The 20,662-nt window shown below is 45.7% G+C and overlaps 1 protein-coding gene across 1 annotated transcript in view; it reads right to left on the bottom strand.

Annotated features, from left to right (window-relative positions):
• DGAT2 (diacylglycerol O-acyltransferase 2) overlaps positions 1 to 20,342 on the bottom strand; it is a 57,128-nt gene extending 36,786 nt beyond the window's left edge. The window contains exon 1 of the mRNA XM_081860627.1: positions 20,133 to 20,342. Coding sequence (XP_081716753.1) covers positions 20,133 to 20,172 — 40 coding nt within the window. The 5' untranslated portion in view covers positions 20,173 to 20,342. The remainder of the gene's footprint in view (positions 1 to 20,132) is intronic.
• Positions 20,343 to 20,662: the final 320 nt, after the last annotated feature.

The following is a 20,662-nucleotide window of genomic DNA, read 5'->3' as shown; positions in this document are numbered from 1 at the left end:
ATGATCCATAATGAATTGAAAAAAATGTTTTAAAGTACAGTCAAACCTCATTTTACGTTTACTTCAGGTTGAGTGTTTTCAGGTTGCGTCCCACGGCGACCCAAAAGTACCGGAAAGGGTTACTTCCGGGTTTCACCGCTCGCACATGCGCAGACGCTCAAAATGACGTCATGCTCATGTGCAGAAGTGGTGAATCGCGACCCACGCAGACACGGGTTGCGTTCTGCTCATGTTGCGAACGGGGCTCCCGAACGGATCCCGTTCACAACCAGAGGTACCACTGTACTTTCCCAAAAAACCCCAAAGTACTTTCTGTTGGGGATAACTCAGACTGAAATTCCCAGAGGTCCAAAAAGGTTATTTATGTATTCCACTACTGTGGCCCATGTTTCATTAGCCCAAAAATGGAAAACGAGCAAAGTCCCACAAAACGAAGAATAGCAACTGAAACTGATGGGATATGCGCAGCTTGCAGACCTAACATATAGAATAAGAGAACAGAAAGAACATATGTTTAGAGAAGATTGGAAAACGTTAATTGAATATATGGGGGGTGTACACTTGAAAACGTTGGCAGCATTAAGATAAATTCAACAGTGTAAATAAGTTTTGATGGGTGTAATAATGGAATACTGAATGCTTTAGCTCATGGGTAGGCAAAATAAGGCCCGGGGGCTGGATCCGGCCCAATCACCTTCTAAATCCGGCCCATGGACGGTCCGGGAATCAGTGTGTTTTTACATGAGTAGAATGTGTCCTTTTATTTAAAATGCACCTCTGGGTTATTTGTGGGGCCTGCCTGGTGTTTTTACATGAGTAGAATGTGTGCTTTTATTTAAAATGCATCTCTGAGTTACTTGTGGGGCATAGGAATTCATTCATTCCCCCCCCCCATATAGTCCAGGCCCCCCACAAGGTCTGAGGGACAGTGGACCGGCCTCCTGCTGAAAAAGTTTGCTGACCCCTGGTTTAGCTTATCTAAAATATGCAGGGATTTAATGTATGCAAATGAACCATGGAAAGTGAAGAAAGGAAGTCATTGATATTTTAAGGATGTTTAAATGAGTATTTAAAGGGTAAAAGAGAAAATTTAATAAAAATTATATACAGTGGTGCCTTGCAAGACGAAATTAATCCGTTCCGCGAGTCTCTTTGTCTAGCGGATTTTTCATCTTGCGAAGCAAGCCCATTGACGGCTTAGCGGATTAGCGCTATTAGCGCTATTAGCGGCTTTTAGCGGCTTATCGGATAAGCAGATAAGTGGCTTAGCGGCTTAGAAAAAGGGGGGGAAGGAAAAAAAACCCGCAGGAACTCGCAAGACATTTTCGTCTTGTGAAGCAAGCCCATAGGAAATTCGTTTTGCGAAGCACCTCCAAAACGGAAAGCCCTTTCGTCTAGCGGGTTTTCCGTCTTGCGAGGCATTCGTCTTGCAGGGCACCACTGTACGCACTAACCCTGCTGATAGGCAGCACTCCTGTTGGACACAAAGGCCAGTTATGTTACTCAGTCGTTGCCTATAAAATACCAGATATGCTGGCACCACAATGTGTTTTTTTCTGCCCTACAGATTAGGCCCGACCTATTAGGAGCACTCCATTAAGCAGGCAGCACGCTTTGTTTCCAAGCCAACACTTCCAGCCCTGCGTTATCAACTTCCGAAGTGCGAAACGGCAAACGAAGCACTGAATTTGTGCTGGGACGGAGAGGGCAGGCGGAAAGCCATGAGATCTGCGGCATTTAAAACAACTTTCCAGTTTATCCAAAAAGTTAAAGAACAAACCAAGGAAAGATTTCATTTCAAAATGGGAAGTATTTAAAATATATTTGAAAATTAGTAATACTGACCTAAAATTCGTAGCGGCATTTGACTAACTCCAGCAATATCGTTCACTTGTTATACAATTTAACATATTTTGAACGTGATGTGAGATGACAGTAACAACAGATATGGGCAGTAAAGAATGGTAATTTGATTTATGGAGTAGATGGGAAGTGGGGTTTATAAAGAAGAGACCATTACAGTTTATTGATTATGAAACTTATATTAACTCTCTATGTAAGGCGAGACTGATGGTACCTTCACTATGGTTCATTTTGTCCTTTTTTGTTGTGTGTTGAGCAAATAGAAACAAAACAAAACAACTTTCCAGTTCTATATACTGGGGAGAATACCCAGATACCCTGATGGGATGGGGTTCCTTGACAGCTTAATAAGAGTTACCTGCAAAAGGAGGTTCAGCCCAGACATGGAGGTCCAGCGCCGAGGGCCTTCAGGCGGTTCCCTCCCTGCGAGAAGTGAGGTTACAGGGAACCAGGCAGAGGGCCTTCTCGGTGGTGGCGCCTGCCCTGTGGAACGCCCTCCCAGCAGTTGTCAAGGCAGTGAACAACTATTCTACTTTTAAAAGACAACCGAAGGCGCCCCTGTTTAGGGAGGTTTTTAATGTCTGATGCTGTATTGTTTTTAATATTTTGTTGGAAGCCGCCCAAAGTGGCTGGGGAAACCCAGCCAGATGGGCGGGGTATAAATAATAAATTATTATTATTACTTGGCTTGCTCCCTTAATGAGTCTTCACATTCACACTCCTTCTAGACAGTTTGCTGAGTGAGGCTCTGGACTCCTGCCCTGCCCTGGGGCCAAGACCACTGACTCTCCAGCACTCCTAATGATCCCATTGCAACCCCATTATTTACACACACAAATCTCTTCACCTCGGGCCATTTACGTCCTGTAAACACTCTTGTTCTGGAGAGCCAATATTTACTTTCTGCGGGAAGTTTTATTACTTCCCCATCCTTCCATGCCTCGTTGCAGACAGGTCAGACGGCAGCATCTGGAAAGGATCGGCCATCGTGCCCTGGGATGGCCTCCAACCCTGACCCAAAGGCTTCCTCCCGCCTCAAACGATTGCAAGACACTTGCATCACGTTAAACTCCAAGGTAGCTCTAAGCCCTGTGTCTGGGCTGGTACCACTCCAGATCTCTTGTGGTTGGAGGGGGGGGGTGGAATCTCCCTTGCATGCACAAAGCTAATATGTCTGGGAGCCAGGTAATAATAATAATAATAATAATAATAATAATAATAATAATAATAATAATAATTTATTTATACCCCGCCCATGTGGTTGGGTTTCCCCAGCCACTCTGGGTGGCTCCCAACAGAGGACTAAAAACAGAATAAAACTTCAGTCATTAAAAACTCTCCTAAACAGTGAATTAAACAGGTTTGCTAAACTATAGGATGCTGAACAAAATGAATTCATTTGTTGTTGTTGTTGTTGTTGTTGTTGTTGTTGTTGTTGTTGTTGTTTATACCCCGCCCATCTGGCTGGGTTTTCCCAGCCACTCTGGGCAGCTCCCAACAGAATATTATCGATGATAATAATAATAAAGTGATAAAACATCAAACATTAAAAACTTCCCTGAACAGGGCTGCCTTCAGATGCCTTCTAAAAGTCAGATAGTTGTTTATTTCCTTGACATCTGATGGGAGGGCGTTCCACAGGGCGAGTGCCACCACCGAAAAGGCCCTTTGCCTGGTTCCCTGTAACCTCATTTCTCGCAGGGAGGGAACCGCCAGAAGGCCCTCAGTGCTAGACCTCAGTGTCCGGGCTGAACGATGGGGGTGGAGACACTCCTTCAGGCATCCTGGGCTGAGGCCATTTAGGGCTTTAAAGGTCAGCACCAACACTTTGAATTGTGCTCGGAAACATACTGGGAACCAATGTTGCTTCGCTTTGCAACCTCTTGTTTCTAATTTGCAGGGGAAATTTTGTAGGGCGGGACATTCCATCCTAAGTAGGGATGGGGGAGTGTCCCCGTTTCTCTCCATTTCTCATTTTTCCAATTGGCCACGTCCCCACTGTTACTGAACAGTGGTACCTCAGGTTACAGACGCTTCAGGTTACAGACTCCACTAACCCAGAAATAGTACCTCGGCTTAAGAACTTTGCTGCAGGATGAGAACAGAAATTGTGCTCTGGCGGCGGCAGCTGGAGGGCCCATTAGCTAGAGTGGTGCTTTAGGTTAAGAACAGTTTCAGGTTAAGAACGGACCTCCGGAACGAATTAAGTACGTAACCAGAGGTACCACTGTATTGGCCATCCAGGGGGGGCACTCTTGCCCTGTGGCAGAACAAAAACAACAACTCTGGAACATTTTCGCAATAAAAAGCTGAAGGATTTCAGCAGGAAACTATGTGACAAGCATGGATCAAAAACAAAGCGGTACATCTGCCCCAAAACCTTTGCAGGTGCGAAAGGCAAAGAACCGAAATTGGGATTGTCATGAGCGCAAATCACGAATGCACAATAAAAGGGGCACCTGGAGGTTCCCCAAGTCGTATAAGCACAATCTGTGTGATTGTAAAAATGTGCTTACAAGGCACAGGGGTTAAGCCCAGGTTCCTTAGCTTGCAATTTCCATGCTTTTCAGCGCACAAGCGAGTTTGTAAGTGGCTTAGCTCCCCCCTCATAAGCCAAAGGTTTAATATCAGGATAAAGAATTACCCAGCTGGAATAAAGAGCTAATTGCGCTTATGGTGCAATTCTACATTAGCATACCCGTCTTGCATGGCCTTATGTCTGTTACTACAGGGGAGGGCGGACTTTCAGGGTTGAGGGTTTGGTAAATTAAAAAATATATATATTGGAACTCCTAGATCAATAAACTGAAGTCAGGTGCAAAAGAGATGCACTTAAATTAAGCCCGATGTAACCCCTAAAACATTATTATTATTATTATTATTATTATTATTATTATTATTATTATTATTACTATTTTGTACCCCACCCATCTGACAGGGTTGCCCCAGCCACTCTACTCCAGAACAATCCCCATTCTATGCAGCAGGACTTACTTCTGAGTAACGCTGAGTAACTTGCACCGGTGCGCATTTGTGTAAAAGAGTCACTTGGTTCAGTAGCCAACATGACTTATTAATAATATTAATATGAACAATAATTAATCAGTATATGGCTCAATGCCAAACTAGACTTCTAAGGGCTCTCAAGCAATCTCCATCCACTGGAGAGACATCGTTTTTACACGCAGCCCAGAGGTGAAAGGAAGTCTTAGCCATTAAATCACCCTGCCCTGGATAAAGACCTATTTTTAAAACTTAATCTTTAAGATGTTCCTGTTTGGAGTGGGGAGGAGAGAGATAACGATATCAATCATTTTCTTGCCGATTCCTTCCCCTGGCGCTAGGTGCTGAAGGTCATGTTTAACAACGGCGAAGTCAAGCTCGCTCAGCTGGTTTCTCCCAGTCAGTCGTGCGCGGCGGCGCAAAGAGCAAGAACCAGCGAACAGAGGTCTGCTTGTTCCCGGCTCCTTGAGGAGCTGTGGCGCCAGGCCAAGAAAAGCTTTCAAGTTTTAGAGCCGATTCGGTACAACAGCTTAGGCAGCGTGCAGAGGTCTGAGCCGACCTTCTCTCGGAATCACTATTTTTACTTTATTTTTTAAATCATTTATAGTTTTCAGATATATACATTTCACTGGTTTTACATTCATTTTGATATTTCAAAACTTGATTTCCTTTCCCCTCTTTCTGCATTCCCTTTACAGTCATACCTCGGGTTACAGACGCTTCAAGTTGCGCGTTTTCGGGTTACGGATGCGCCGAATCCTGGAAGTACCAGAACGGGTTACTTCCGGGTTTTGGTGCTCGCGCATGTGCATAACTGCTAACTTGAGCTTTGCGCATGCGCAGAAGCACCAAATCGCAATCCAGCATGCGCAGACATGGCGCTGCGGGTTGCGGACGTGCCTCCCGCACGGATCACATTTGCAACCCGAGCGCCCACTGTATTTTTACTATCTTCTGCATATCCAAATTACCGTAATTTTCTATGTACAGTGGTACCTCTGGATGAGAACGGGATCCGTTCCAGAGCCCCGTTCGCATCCTGAAGCAAATGTAAGACCTGACTGCACATCTGCGCATGTCGCGTTTTGCTGCTTCTGCGCATGCGCATGACGTCATTTTGAGCATCTGCGCATGCGGCGAAACCCGGAAGTAACGCGCTCCATTACTTCCGGGTTGCCACGAAGCGTAACCCGAAAATATTTAAGCTGAAGCGTATTCACCCCGAGGTATGACTGTATAAGTGTATAAGTAGGTTTTTCTTATACACGGAAAAGTACGATAACTTAACTTATTTACGGTGTTTCTCTGAGATTGTTTCTCAGAATCACTATTATGTAGCACTTCCTTTCCCAGGAGAAAAAGTTGGGGGAACTCACCACAAAGTTTGTTTGTTGTGGGCCCAGTCACAGTGCCACAAACACACACACACACCAGGCAGCGGCTAAATGTGATTAAAAAACTGAAGCAGACAATGATCTGGATTAGAAAGGGCCACAACTTTATTGATTACCTGTGGAATGATCTCCCGTCAGATGTCAAGGAGATGAGTAACTATATACCCTTAAGAAGACGCCTGAAGGTAGCCCTGTATCGGGAAGTTTTTAATGTTTGTTGTTTTATGGTATCTAGGGACATGGGTGGCGCTGTGGGTTAAACCACAGAGCCTAGGGCTTGCCGATCAGAAGGTCGGTGGTTCGAATCCCCGCGACGGGGTAAGCTCCTGTTCCTCGGTCCGTGCTCCTGCCAACCTAGCGGTTCAAAAGCACGCCAGTGCAAGTAGATAAATAGATACCACTCCAACGGGAAGGTAAACGGCGTTTCCATGCGCTGCTCTGGTTTGCCAGAAGCAGCTTAGTCATGCTGGCCACATGACCCGGAAGCTGTACGCCGGCTCCCTCGGCCAGTAAAGCAAGATGAGGGCCGCAACCCCAGAGTCGGCCACGACTGGACCTAACGGACAGGGGTCCCTTTACCTTTACCTTTAACTGTTGGAGACGCAATAGAGACAATGCTTCTCTAAAACATATGTGTTTTTTTCTTTGTCCTATATTGAATGATTTTCGGCAGAAGGTAACTGAAACCATCAGCAGAACTGCACGGAATGACCTTACATTTACAGAGCAAAAGATCGTCTTGAATTATATAGGCAGCACATGGAACCTTACAAAACGACATTACGGGTGAACTCTCTTTTGACCGCGGCAAAAAGACTGATCCTGGTGAATTGGAAAAATAAAAATGCGGCTCCCTTCTATAATTGGATTGAAGACGTATACAAACATGCAACATATGAACTACTTGCATATAAACGAAGACTGTGCCATGGACAAATTCAATGATATTTGGAATCTGTTCTTACAAATACTGTAACAGGTTAAGATCTGGTGAAGGACAACAACCTCCTCGTATAATATACAGTTTTGGGTCATCGTCCCCTTTGTTTTCCCTTCTGCGCAGGTTCGGTTTCTCTTTCTCTTTCTCTCTTTCTTGTTTGTGTCTCACCATATCTAACTACACCACATAGTTATGCACTTTTTGAACTTTCAATAAAGATGTTAATTTAAACATACAAACAAAATGTTTGGCGCTTTATTATGTTTTTATGTGTGTTGGAAGCCGTCCAGAGTGGATGGGGCAGCCCAGCCAGATGGGTGGGGTATAAATAATAAAATTATTAATTATTATTATTATTATTATTAGGTGGAACCAGAGCTGATGACCAGCAGAGGCAGAGACAATGACAAGTAAAGCTCACAGATCCTCGCTTCAACCCCAGCCTCCTCTCTGCTGTGCTCTGCAAGCAGAAAAGCTGAGATAACTATTTTACTTTTAAAAGACAACTGAAGGGAAGTTTAGGGAAGTTTTTAACGTCTGAAGCTGTACTGTTTTTAATATTCGGTTGGAAGCGGCCCAGAATGGCTGGGGAAACCCAGCCAGATGGGCGGGGTAAAAATAATAAATTATTATTGTTATTATTGTTATTATTGTTACTACTACTACTGAGGAAGGAGCTGAATGCAAATAAGAAGGCAGAATGATGCTGGAGAGAAAGGGCATCATTTGCCCTAACAAACTGGCCTCCACTGGCTTGTAATGTCTCTGCCACCGACAGAGTATACCATAAGCAGAACACGGTTAACAAGGAGTAGCTAAAAAGGTAGTGGGACCTATTTATCTACTTGCACTTTGTGCTTTCGAACTGCTAGGTTGGCAGGAGCAGGGACCGAGCAACGGGAGCTCACCCTGTTGAAGGGATTCGAACTGCCGACCTTCGGATCGGCAAGTCCTAGGCTCTGTGGTTTAACCCACAGCGCCACCTGCTAAATGCCAGTGTGTGCATCTCTACGGATTGGGTTTCCCAGGAAAGGTAAAGGCTAAGAAAAGCGGAAAGGGACACAGAATCTCAGGGTTGGAAGGGACCCTGAGGATTATCAGGTCCAACTCCCTGAAACGCGGAAATATGCTGGGAAACGATATATAATGAAGTGAAAAGGATGTTCAAAATAACTTTTGTAAAAAAACAACAACAACAAACTACAATCCAGAAGCTTTTCTTTTGGGAATTTGATGGACAGAACTACCTAAATTGTATAGAAATTTATTTATTTATACTACTACAGCAGCAAGAATGTTATTCGCCCAAAAGCAGAAAGACGCAGAAGTCCCGGAAAAGGAAGAACAGATACAAAAACTCATGGGATATGCAGAAATGGGGAAACTCACCGGGAGAATATGAAATCAAGAAAAAAACTTTTTATAAAAGAACAGAAATGGTTTATTGAATACGTACAAATTGCAAACAGATAAAAACATTGGCAGGGTTGTTGTAATAACCTGCAGTTTCATAAGAGTATATGCTTAAAGTACATGAATAAATGAGCAAAGTAAGTTAATTTGGATATGCAGAAGATATTACAAAATAAATTTAAGGAACTGAAGAAAGAGGGGCAAGGAAGTCAGACTTTGAAATACTAAATTGATTGTAAAGCTAATGAAATGTATAAACCTGAAAAGTACAAATAAAAACTTTTTAAAAAGAAAGAAAGACACGCAGCAAGTTTATCTGCGTAGTTGCTTATCTGGTGGGAGGGCGTTCCATAGGACAGGTGCCACCACCGAGAAGGCCCTCTGCCTGGTTCCCTGTAATCTCACTTCTCGCAGGGAGGGAACTGCCAGAAGACCCTCGGAGCTGGACCTCAGTGTCTGGGCTGAACGATGGGGATGGAGACGCTACTTCAGGTCTACTGATCCGAGTCCATTTAGGGCTTTCAAGGTCAGCCAGCACCAACACTTTGAATAGTGCTCGGAAACGTACTGGGAGCCAATGTAGGTCTTTCAAGACCGGTGTTATATGGTCCCAAAGACGTGTTGTGTAGCTATTGGAGAACAGCCTTTCCCAAAGGTGCCATGCGCTTTGAAGATAATCGAACTCAGGATGCAAGGGAGAAACGTGCTGAGAGGAAGGCACGCTTCGCAAATCTACACCATGATCAACTCCTGCCCGGAAACCAATGTCCCCACTGTGGAAGGACGTATGGATCCAGAATTGGCCTCCACAGTCACTTACGGACTCACTGTTAAAACCGTGTTTTTAAGGAAGACGATCTTACTCGGCTACGAGGGATCGCCAAAGAAGAAGAAGCAGGGATAGGGAAACTGCAGCTCGCTCGCTCGCTCTACATGCTGCTAGACTCCAACTCCCATCAGCCCCAGCCAGGGTGTGCAATGGTCATGGATGATGGGGTGGAAAGGGGGGGTGTGGAATATACACACTCAGCCCTCATGCGGGATGACCTGGAACGCAACCCCTGTGCAAGTGAGGGGTTCATAGAATTGCAAAGTTGGAAAAGACCCCGTGAGTTATCTAGTGCAACCCCCTGCAATGCGGGAATATGTAGGTGACCCATATGAGAATGGAACCCATGACATTATCAGCACCAGGCTCTAACCAACTGAGCTACCAGGGAAAGCAGTTCAGGTTATTTCCCAAAAACGAATTTGAGGATGCAGACAGATGTCACTTATAAAATAGAATTGTAGAGTCAGAAGGTAAACTGTACCTAAGCAGTTTACAAATTATAAATACAGTAGGGCTTTATACCTGTGGCAGAAACATGTAAAAAATTAAGGGGGGCAGAAAGGGGGTGAATTTGCAGGGGGAAATGCCCAGGGCAATCCCACCCACCATTAAAGCAAACTATACGTGGTTTTGCCTTTTGGCACGACCCCTAGAACACAAGGCGTATGTTGCGGGCCTGTTGCGTGAAACTGAGAAACGACGACAACACAACAAAACAGTAAAGGAAACCTAACAAACGAAAAGGTAGTGGCACATTTTGAAACATCTCCCAAGGATTTTTGCCCTTCTAACGCAGCTTTGCCTATTTTGCACCAGCCTGCCAAGTGTGCATTTGGAACCCAATATAAATAATAAATATTATTATTATTATTATTATTTGTTGTTGTTGTTTAGTCGGTCACGAAGAGTCGGACATGACTAAACAACACCTAATAATTTAATAAAATAAATAAATAAATAAATAAATAAAAATAATAATAATTATACCCTGCCCATCAGGCTGCGTTTCCCCAGCCACTCTGGGCGGCTCCCAACATAATATCAAAAACATGATAAAACATCAAACAGGTGGAGAAACAGCAGCCCAGATGTTCCTGGAATACAACTCCCATCGTATCTCAGCAATGGCCAACAGGATAGATGGGTGTTGGAGTCCGGCGACCTCTGCAGGGCCCCGCAGGTCCCCCGTCTCCAAGATCCTGAGTCCCGCATGAATGACACGCCATCACAGAGGGAAGCCCAACATGACAGAGCCGAGGGCAAGGGACAGATCTGCTTCCACATGCCAGCCCCTCCATAGGGTGCGCATAGAGGCCTTTTCATGCCCTCCTACACATAAATACTGGCTGTACAAATTCAATAGGCTGTACAGTCTGGCCAAGGCTGGATTTAGGTTTGATGAGGCTCTAAGCCAGGCATGGCCAAACTCGGCTCTCCAGGTGTTTTTGGGACTACAATTCCCATCATCCCTGACCACTGGACCTGTTAGCTAGGGATCATGGGAGTTGTAGTCCCAAAACATCTGGCGGGCCGAGTTTGCCTATGCCTGCCCTAAGCTACTGAAGGTCATGGGGCCCTTTATATGTCCATCTGTCCTTTGTCAACAACATATTGTCGCTGTTTTTTGTGTTGAATAGATGCTACACGGTAATTTATGGACCTAATAGGTATCTGAAGCCATTTGCGCATAACAAAATAACCAGTCCATGCAGAATGTAGGCACCCTATATATTGAAATCAAACCAGCGATATTTTAGGGCGCAGGCCGGGCCCATGACTTACATCTCAGGAGCCTACACAACACAAAACACTGTTGCTGCATGTAGGTTTTATTTTATTTGCTTTTTATCTTATATTTCGGAAATGTACATAGTCTTTTTTTTCCCTTTAAATTTTTTTGGGGGGCCCCAAGAGAGTGGGGCCCTAAGCTATGGCTTGTTTAGCTTATACATAAATCTGGCACTGGGTCCGGCCATTCGCATGTGCCTCCCCACCTAGGCTAGCAAGAGGGATTGGGGGTTGGACTAAATGACCGCTGGAGTCCCTTTCCAACGCTACAATTCTATGATTTCCAGCGAGGGAAAAGGACTGGAGGAGGGCCAGGGAGGGGTGATGCCGGGGGGGGGGGCGTGGAATGGCCTGGGGAGTGAGCGGTTGCCTTTAAAAGAGGATTAGGCAAATTCGTGGCGGTAAATGCTATCCATGCCACGATGGATGTGCTCTACCTCCACGGTTGCCGGAAAGAATGGTCTTGCATTCAAATCCTGCTTATAGGGTGGTCTGATCCAGCAGGCTTGTCTTACGTTCAGATGAAGAGGTCTAGAGCAGGGGTCAGCAAACTTTTTCAGCAGGGGGCCGGTCCACTGTCCCTCAGACCTTGTGGGGGGCCGGACTATATTTTGAAGGGGAAAAAATGAACCAATTCCTATGCCCCACAAATAACCCAGAGATGCATTTTAAATACAGTGGTACCTCTGGTTACGTACTTAATTCGTTCCGGAGGTCCGTTCTTAACCTGAAACTATTCTTAACCTGAAGCACCACTTTAGCTAATGGGGCCTCCTGCTGCCACTGTGCCGCCAGAGCGTGATTTCTGTTCTCATCCTGAAGCAAAGCTCTTAACCTGAAGCACTATTTCTGGGTTAGCGGAGTCTGTAACCTGAAGCATATGTAACCCGAGGTACCACTGTAAAAGCACACATTCTACTCATGTAAAAACACCAGGCAGGCCCCACAAATAACCCAGAGATGCAGTTTACATAAAAGGGCAAATTCTACACATGTAAAAACACGCTGATTCCCGGACCGTCCACGGGCTGGATTTACAAGGCGTTTGGGCCGGATCTAGCCCCCAGGCCTTAGTTTGCCTACCCATGGCCTAGAGGGTCCTTTTTGGCCCTAAGCCTGAGGCTCTCCAATATACAGTGGTGCCTCGCAAGACGAAATTAATCCATTCCGTGAGGCTCTTCGTATAGCGTTTTTTTCGTCTTGCGAAGCAAGCCCATTGACAGCTTAGCGGATTAGCGCTATTAGCGGTTTAGCGGCTTTTAGCGGATCAGCTGATAAGTGGTTTAGCGGCTTAGGAAAAGGGGGGGAAAGGGGGGGAAAACCCGCAGGAACTCGCAAGACATTTCGTCTTGCGAAGCAAGCCCATAGGGAAATTCGTTTTGCGAAGCTCCTCCAAAACGGAAAACCCTTTCGTCTAGCGGGTTTTCCGTCTTGCGAGGCGTTCATCTTGCGGGACACCACTGTAAGGAGTTTACTTTGCACCAGTATAGTTACTTCGCTTGTACATGCGACATACATTTAAAATACATTTCACACAGATATACCCATCACCCAGGAATCCTGGGAGCTGTAACTTGTTGGGAAATGATATATAATGTAATGAAAAGGCTTTTTAAAAACCTTTGTAAAACAAAACAAAAAAACAGAAGCTTTCCTTTTGGGAATTTTAGGGACAGAACTACCTAAAATATCAAGAAACTTATTCATGTATACGACTGCAGCAGGAAGAATGTTACTTGCCCAAAAATGGAAAGATGCAGAAGTCCCAGTGAAAGAAGAATGGATACAAAGACTTACGGAGTATGCAGAAATGGTGAAACTTACAAGAAGAATACGAAATCAAGATAACAATTTTTTTAAATAAAAGAATAGAAATGGTTTATTGAATATTTACAGATAAATTGCAAACAGATAAGAACATTGGCAGGATTATTGTAATAACCTGCAGTTTTTATAAGAGTACATATTTAAAGATGATGAATAAATGAGCAAATTAAGTTAATTTGGATATGCAGAAGATATTAGAAATAAATGTAAGGAACTGCAGAAAGAGGGGGAGGGAAGTAAAGTTTTTAAATGTCAAAATAATTGTAAAATTAGTGATATGTATAAAATTAGCGAAATGTGTAAACTTGAAAAGTACTAAATTAAAATACATGAAAGCCCCCCCCCCCCAAATCCTGGGAGCTGTACTGTGTTAAGTGTTCTGGCAAGTATATCTCTGCGCAGGATAAACTACAGTTCCCCAAAATTCATTGGAGGCAGTTGTGAACTTTAAAATGCAGGGAGTTTATGCAGGTCAAGATGAGCTGCGAGATCTCAGCTCTGCCGTCAACACACCAGGTGGCATTCGGCTGGGAGGCTAAAGCCCCAAACTTTGAGGATTAAATATTTAATTCATTTTTTTTAAAAAAAAACACACACACCCTCAAATCGTGTTTTGCACTCTTTCTATAATTATGTGTAACCCATAATGACTTGGGGGGGGGGGTCTGGCCTTTTCATTCTGAATCGGGGCAAACCCCAAACCACTATTTACACCTCAAACGCACACCTTAATCCGCTGTCTGGAGGTAATATTAACTTTTTACAAAATCCCTGAAGGAACTACAGACATCTATTCAATGAATGCAAGCATCTTATAAATGTGAAGTTACAGATCCTCCACAATTAAGCTGACCATTTAAAAAAAAAAAAAACCCACAAGAATAAAAAGTGGACTGGAAATACATAAATTTCAGTACAGTGGTACCTTGGTTCTCAAACTTAATCCATTCTGGAAGTCCGTTCTAAAACCAAAGCATTCCAAAACCATGACGCGTTTTCCCATAGAAGTAACGCAAAACAGATTAATCCGTTCCAGACTTTTAAAAACAACCCCTAAAACAGCAATTTAACATGAGTTTTACCACCTAACAAGACCACTGATCCATAAAATGAAAGCAATAAACGATGTACTGCAGTCACACAATCAATCAATCAGTAGCTGAACTGGATTCCACACAGTCACAAAAACAAAACAAAAAGAGCAACAAAAATGCAAAATAAATAGCAAAAACAGACAGACCTCAGAGTAACACTCAAATCGGAAGTGTAACACTCAAAACGGAGCACGTTCGGCTTCCGAGAAAAGTTCGCAAACCAGAACACTTACTTCTGGCCAAAACAAAACAAATTCCTTCCAGTAGCACCTTAAAGACCAACTAAGTCAGTTCTTGGTATGAGCTTTCGTGTGCATGGACACTTCTTCAGATGGTATCTGAAGAAGTGTGCATGCACACGAAAGCTCATACCAAGAAGGTATCTGAAGAAGTGTGCATGCACACGAAAGCTCATACCAAGAACTGACTTAGTTGGTCTTTAAGGTGCTACTGGAAGGAATTTGTTTTGTTTTGACTATGGCAGACCAACATGGCTACCTATCTGTAACTTACTTCTGGGTTTGCAGTGTTTGGGTTCCAAGTTGTTTGAGTACCAAGACGTTTGAGAACCAAGATAAAGGGGGGAGGACCCCTGACCATTAGGTCCAGTCGTGGACAACTCTGGGGTTGCGGCGCTCATCTCACTTTATTGGTCGAGGAAGCCGGTGTACAGCTTCCAGGTCAAGCGGCCAGTATGACTAAGCCGCTTCTGGCGAAGCAGAGCAGCGCACGGAAACGCCGTTTACCTTCCTGCCGGAGTGGTACCTATTTATCTACTTGCACCTTGACGTGCTTTTGAACTGCTAGGTTTGCAGGAGCAGGGACCGAGCAATGGGAGCTCACCCCGTTGCGGGGATTCGAACCGCCGACCTTCTGATCGGCAAGCTCTAGGCTCTTTGGCATTTGAGAACCAAGGTACCACTGTACTATTGTTTTCACACAGGCTCATAGCCAATGCTTTTGATGTACAGTGTTACCTCAGGTTACATATGCTTCAGGTTACATATGCTTCAGGTTACAGACTCTGCTAACCCAGAAATAGTACCTCAGGTTAGGAACTTTGCTTTAGGATGAGAACAGAAATCGTTATCTGGCGGCGAGGCGACAGCAGGAGGCCCCATTAGCTAAAGTGGTGCTTCAGGTTAAGAACAGTTTCAGATTAAGAACGGACCTCCAGAATGAATTAAGATCTTAACCCGAGGTACCACTGTACATGCTTTCTGAGCTAATACTTTAACAGGCAAAAGAAGCATTTCAAGAAAGGTCAGTCTTTGGTTTCCCCAGGGCTGTGATTTCCGTACACTTTTCTGGGAAGGAATCCCTCCTGAATTCGGTTAAGAGGGAGAGATCAGGTTGCAACAGCACAAACAGGGCAAGTCTTATAAGAAGCCAGGTCTTTAACAAGACTTACTTCCAGGAAAGTGGGGGGAATGGGACAGCGCAGCTTTGGAGGAAGCCCCCCAGACAAAGAGCCACCATGAAGCAGAAGGGCCACAGCAGTCCAGGTTGCATCCCAGAGAATTTCGGATCGGCAGGCAGCACCTGCAACACAGCCTTTCCCGCAAAAGGGCCAAAGAACGCTGGAATTGTTTGCATAATTTTCCCTGTTTGCTTTCGGTCCTGCCTATTCAATGGCGAGGCCGCGAATGGCCTTGAGCCCCCTAGCAGAAAGCCAACAGCACACAAGCCAAGTAAATAAGTAAAGATTGCCAATGTGCAAAGCCCTTTGATGAGCGCTACAAAGAATTCAGGCTATTGCTCCGAAACATGGAAGGTGCTTCCAGCCACATGCAAAGTCCACATGGAGCCCTGGCTGCAAGCAGAAGCTGCTCTGCTGCCGCAACATAGCACAGAACCATAGAATCTTAAAGTTGGAAGGGAACCCAGAGGTCCTCTATTCCAACCCCCTGCAATATAGGATTCTCAACTAAAGCATCCAGGACCATCAAAACTCAGCTTAAACACAAAAACGTGTGCAGAAATGGCAAAACTCTCCGGAAGAATAAGAAATCAAGGTAACAAACTTTTTATAAAAGAATGGAAATGGTTTATTGAATATTTACAGATAAATTGCAAACAGATAAGAACGTTGGCAGGCTTAGTGCAATAACTTGCAGTTTCGTAAGAGTATATACTTAAAGGAGATGAATAAAAGAGCAACATAAGTTAATTTGGATACGCAGAAGATATCAGAAATAAATTTAAGGAACCGCAGAAAGAGGGGGAAGGAAGTCAAGATTCGAAGTGTTAAAATGACTGTAAAAATAGTGAAATGTATAAACATGAAAAACAATAATAATAATAATATCAGCTTAAACACCTCCAATGTAGGAGATTCCAGCATCTCCTTAGGGAGTCTGTTCCACCAACAAACAACTCTTAAGGTCAGAAATTTCTTCCTGATATCGGGCTGGTTAGCTCAGCTGGTTAAAGCATGGTACTGATAGCGCCAAGGTTGCTGGTTCGAGCCCTGTATGGGACAGCTGTGTTTTCCTGCCTTCCGGAGGGGGGGTGGACTAGATGATCCTAGGGGTATCTTCCAACTCTACAATTCTATGATTCTATGTTTAGTCGGAGTCTCCTTTTCTGTAACTTGAATCCATCGGTTCGGGTGCTGACCTCCAGAGCAAGAGAAAATAAGCTTGCAAGAATGCTTAATATACACCCAATACTTGCAGATCTCCAGATCTCTGTAAAAACCTTGTGGTTTTTATAGCAGCATTTTGATGGCTGCATCTGTGGTCGCCATTGCATTTACGGGTTTAGCGTTTCAAATGCTTACAGTCTCACTGGCCCATTCAGGCTTCACCTTACAGGATCAGGCCAAAAGTTCAAGTCTGCTTTTCTTCCATAGCGGCAAACCTGACTCCTCCGAGAAGCCTGACAGCCAAGAAGGGCACAAAGGAAACAGCTCTCCTCTGTTTGCCCACCAGCACCCAGTTTTCCAAGGTAGACTGCACCAGCAGACGGAAGCTCTATTCCACTCGTACAGACCCCTCCATGAATGGTTAACTTTCTGCTTTTTGTTTCGTCTTTAAGCAGCTGTAATAACAACAGAGGAAAACTCCACAGCAACCCCTTGTTGGACCTCACAGGTAAAATAGGTAAAGGTAAAAGGACCCGTGACCGTTAGGTCCAGTCGCGGACGACTCTGGGGTTGCGGCGCTCATCTCGCTTTATTGGCTGAGGGAGCCGTCGTACAGCTTCCGGGTCATGTGGCCAGCAGGACTAAGCCGCTTCTGGCGAACCAGAGCAGCACACGGAAACACCGTTTACCTTCCCACCGGAGCGGTACCTATTTATCTACTTGCACTTTGACGTGCTTTCGAACTGCTAGGTTGGCAGGAGCAGGGACCAAGCAACGAGAGCTCACCCCGTCGCGGGGATTCGAACCACCGACCTTCTGATCGGCAAGTCCTAGGCTCTGTGGTTTAACCCATAGTGCCACCCGCGTCCCCACAGGTAAAATACCTGGGGGTAAATAAACCTGAAGGGCCAACAGAGGCACGCAGTGTTAAAGAGCTATCAATGTGAGTTCTAGGGAACATAGGAAGAAAGGTGCATTGTACCATATGGCAACCGTAGAGCCAAAAAGTCCATCAAAAAGGGGTTCAGCTATTCCAGAATAAGAAGGTAGGAAAACAACTGAGAAGCAACTTGGAAAAGGATACAGTAGTGGGGTGTTGATAAAATGGATCAGGCGGCATTGCTTATAGCAGGCAACAGTGCCCTGAGCAGTTAAGGATGCCCTTTAAGACAGCTACGGATATTCCTGGATCGGGGTACCTTGACCACAGTTATCTGTGCATCAGTACCCGAACGGCTGGATTACTACAGTGTGCTCTTTCTGGGGCTGCCCTTGGGGGTTGGTCTGGAGGCTGCAGCTGGTGCAGAAGAAAATGGCTAGGCTGCTCATTTGGGGGCAAAACCACGGCCAACATGCAAACACCTTGCTTGCAGTGTTTGCAATGGCTATCCACCTTCTGATGGTGCAAGGCGTTTGCCGTCACAGATAACGTGGGAAGACAGGCGAACTAATGCCAGTGTACTGGAAGAAGCAAAGATCACCCGTGTCGAAGTGATGATTCTTCAACATCAACTTCGTAGGACTGGTCATGTTGTTTGGGATGCCTGATGATCGTCTTCCAAAGCAACTACTCTATTCATAACTTAAAAATGGAAAGCGTAATGCCGGTGGTCAACAAAAGAGGTTTAAAGATTCTCTCAAAAATACAGTATAAACGCCGACAACTGGGAAACACTGGCCTGCGAGCGCTCCAGTTGGAGAACAGCCTTTACCAAAGGTGTCATGGGCTTTGAAGACACTCGAACTCAGGACAAAAGGGAGAAACGTGCTAAAAGGAAGGCATGCTTGGCAAATCCACACCGTGATCAACTCCTGCCTGGAAACCTGTGTCCCCACTGTGGAAGGACGTGTGGATCCAGAATTGGCCTCCACAGGCACTTATGGACTCACTGCTAAAACCGTGTTTACGGAAGTCAATCTTACTCGGCTATGAGGGATCGCCAGAGAAGATCCTTGAAGGATCTTGAAGGCTGCCCCTGCTCTGTGGAACAGCATTCCTGTCCAGATACGAGAGGCACCCATTATCTGCACTTTCCACAAACAACCGAGGACACCTGCGGTCCGACTTGCCTTTTCCATGTCTCTTTGAAACAGTTTTAGCTTCTTTTGAAAGGCATGGCCGGCTTTTTCTTGCGGATCTTTCAATGTTTCAAACTTAGCTCCCCTTTTGCCACTGTTATGGCGCACCTCCTTGAGGCACTAATAAGGAAGCTGCCTAAAAGATTGCAGATAACCATTCTCCCTTCCCCTCTTGCACACGGGATCACACCTCAACCCAACAACATTCTTCCCGGCACCAAGGTGTGCACACACACACCTGGGGGCTTCCACCTTTGCAATCTGCCCCGCTGCATTTCATAGGAGCCAACTCCTAGGCACCGAGGCCCTTCAGACTCCCCACAATAAAATATTTCGCCCCCCCCCCAAGTTGATTGACATTGCCATTCATATGGCATATGTGTGTTGTCTCTTCTGATATCAATTTTGCGGGACAGGGCTTACCTCCCCCCCAATTTTATAAAAGTTGGCATCCTTGCTGGACGCTATCCCTTGGCAAATTGTTACTTACTTCAGCTGCTTCCCCCCCCCCCTAAAAACTGCAAGATGGGGAGGGGCAGAAAGGCGGGAAACTGGAAATGCCATTTATGATATGATAGCCATCTTCAAATATCTCAAGGGCTGTCACACAGAAGATGGATCAAGCTTGCTTTCTCCTGCTCTGGGTGGTAGGACTCGAACCCATGGCTTCAGGTTACAATAATGGAGATTCTATGAAGGAGATGTGGGTGAATGTGGGATAGAGATCCTGCCTGACATTCAGAGATTACATGCAGAGTATAGAATATAAAATTGAATATCTTTTCTTCCCATGGGCATTGCCAGGATTTGGGGGGCAGTTAAAATTTTTTTATTTTTAGGAGATCACTCCCTAAAGTGGTCGAATCAGAAGAATCTTTATGTGCATCAGCCACGGGCCATAGCAATAAAAGAAAATGTACTGAAGATAGAGGTAAAAACCTAACTATAGAAAATACATTGGGAGGAAGGGTTTGACATCAACATGCAAATAACAGATCTTACTCCAATTGCCCCGGCTACAAAAACCTTGCCGTTTTCAGTGGCACCTGATCATTTTGATCTGCCAAAAGGAAGGACGCAGTAAAAGTCGAGTTTATTGGGGGGGGGATCACGGGTAAAAATACCCCCCCCCAAAAAAGACATTATGGGGGGGGCAGCCTTGCAGGATTCTACTGGGGGGGGTTGAGCAAAACCTGCGTTCATTTCAATGCTTGTCAATAATTTTGGTGGATCTACGCCCATGCTTCTCCCCCCCCCCCAAAAAAAAATCCTCCTCCAACCCCAACCATCCTTCTCCCCCTTCCTTGGGTACCTCGCAAGACGCCGGAGTAGGCAGCGATGAGGGTCTTCATGGCTTCAGCGTTGCAACCTGAGCGGCCTCGGGCCCCGATCCATCCCTCGCCGGGAGGCAGCGGCGCTCCTCCTGCTCGCGAGCCGGGAACAGCGCAGCTTCGCTCGGGGGGACAGACGCGCAGCAAAGCCAGCGGCGGCGGCGGCTGCGTCTCCTCCTCCCGGCGGCGGCGGCAGCAGCAGACGGACGAGGGCGCGCGGCGCGTCCTTTTATAGCACCTGGCCGGGGGCGGGGCCACGGAGGATTGTGACGAGGCGGGCCGGGGCATTCACGGGGCTGGAAGGGGGGGGCGGGCGATGGAGGGGGGGGCAGAGCCAAAGGGACGTCGCTTGTTGGAAATGGCCAGGCGGGGGTGGGATTGGAGAGGCGTTGCGAAGCCTCTCTCCAGCCAGTGGCGTAGTGTGGGGGGTGCAGGGGGGGGCGCAACATCTGGGGGTTAGGTTAGGGTTAGGGGGCGCAAATCCACGGGTTAGGGGGCACAAATTACTTGC

This window comes from Podarcis erhardii (genome assembly GCF_964252035.2).
Source record: "Podarcis erhardii genome assembly, chromosome: 4".
Lineage (NCBI taxonomy): Eukaryota > Metazoa > Chordata > Lepidosauria > Squamata > Lacertidae > Podarcis > Podarcis erhardii.
This window is presented reverse-complemented; position numbering and strand designations above follow the sequence as displayed.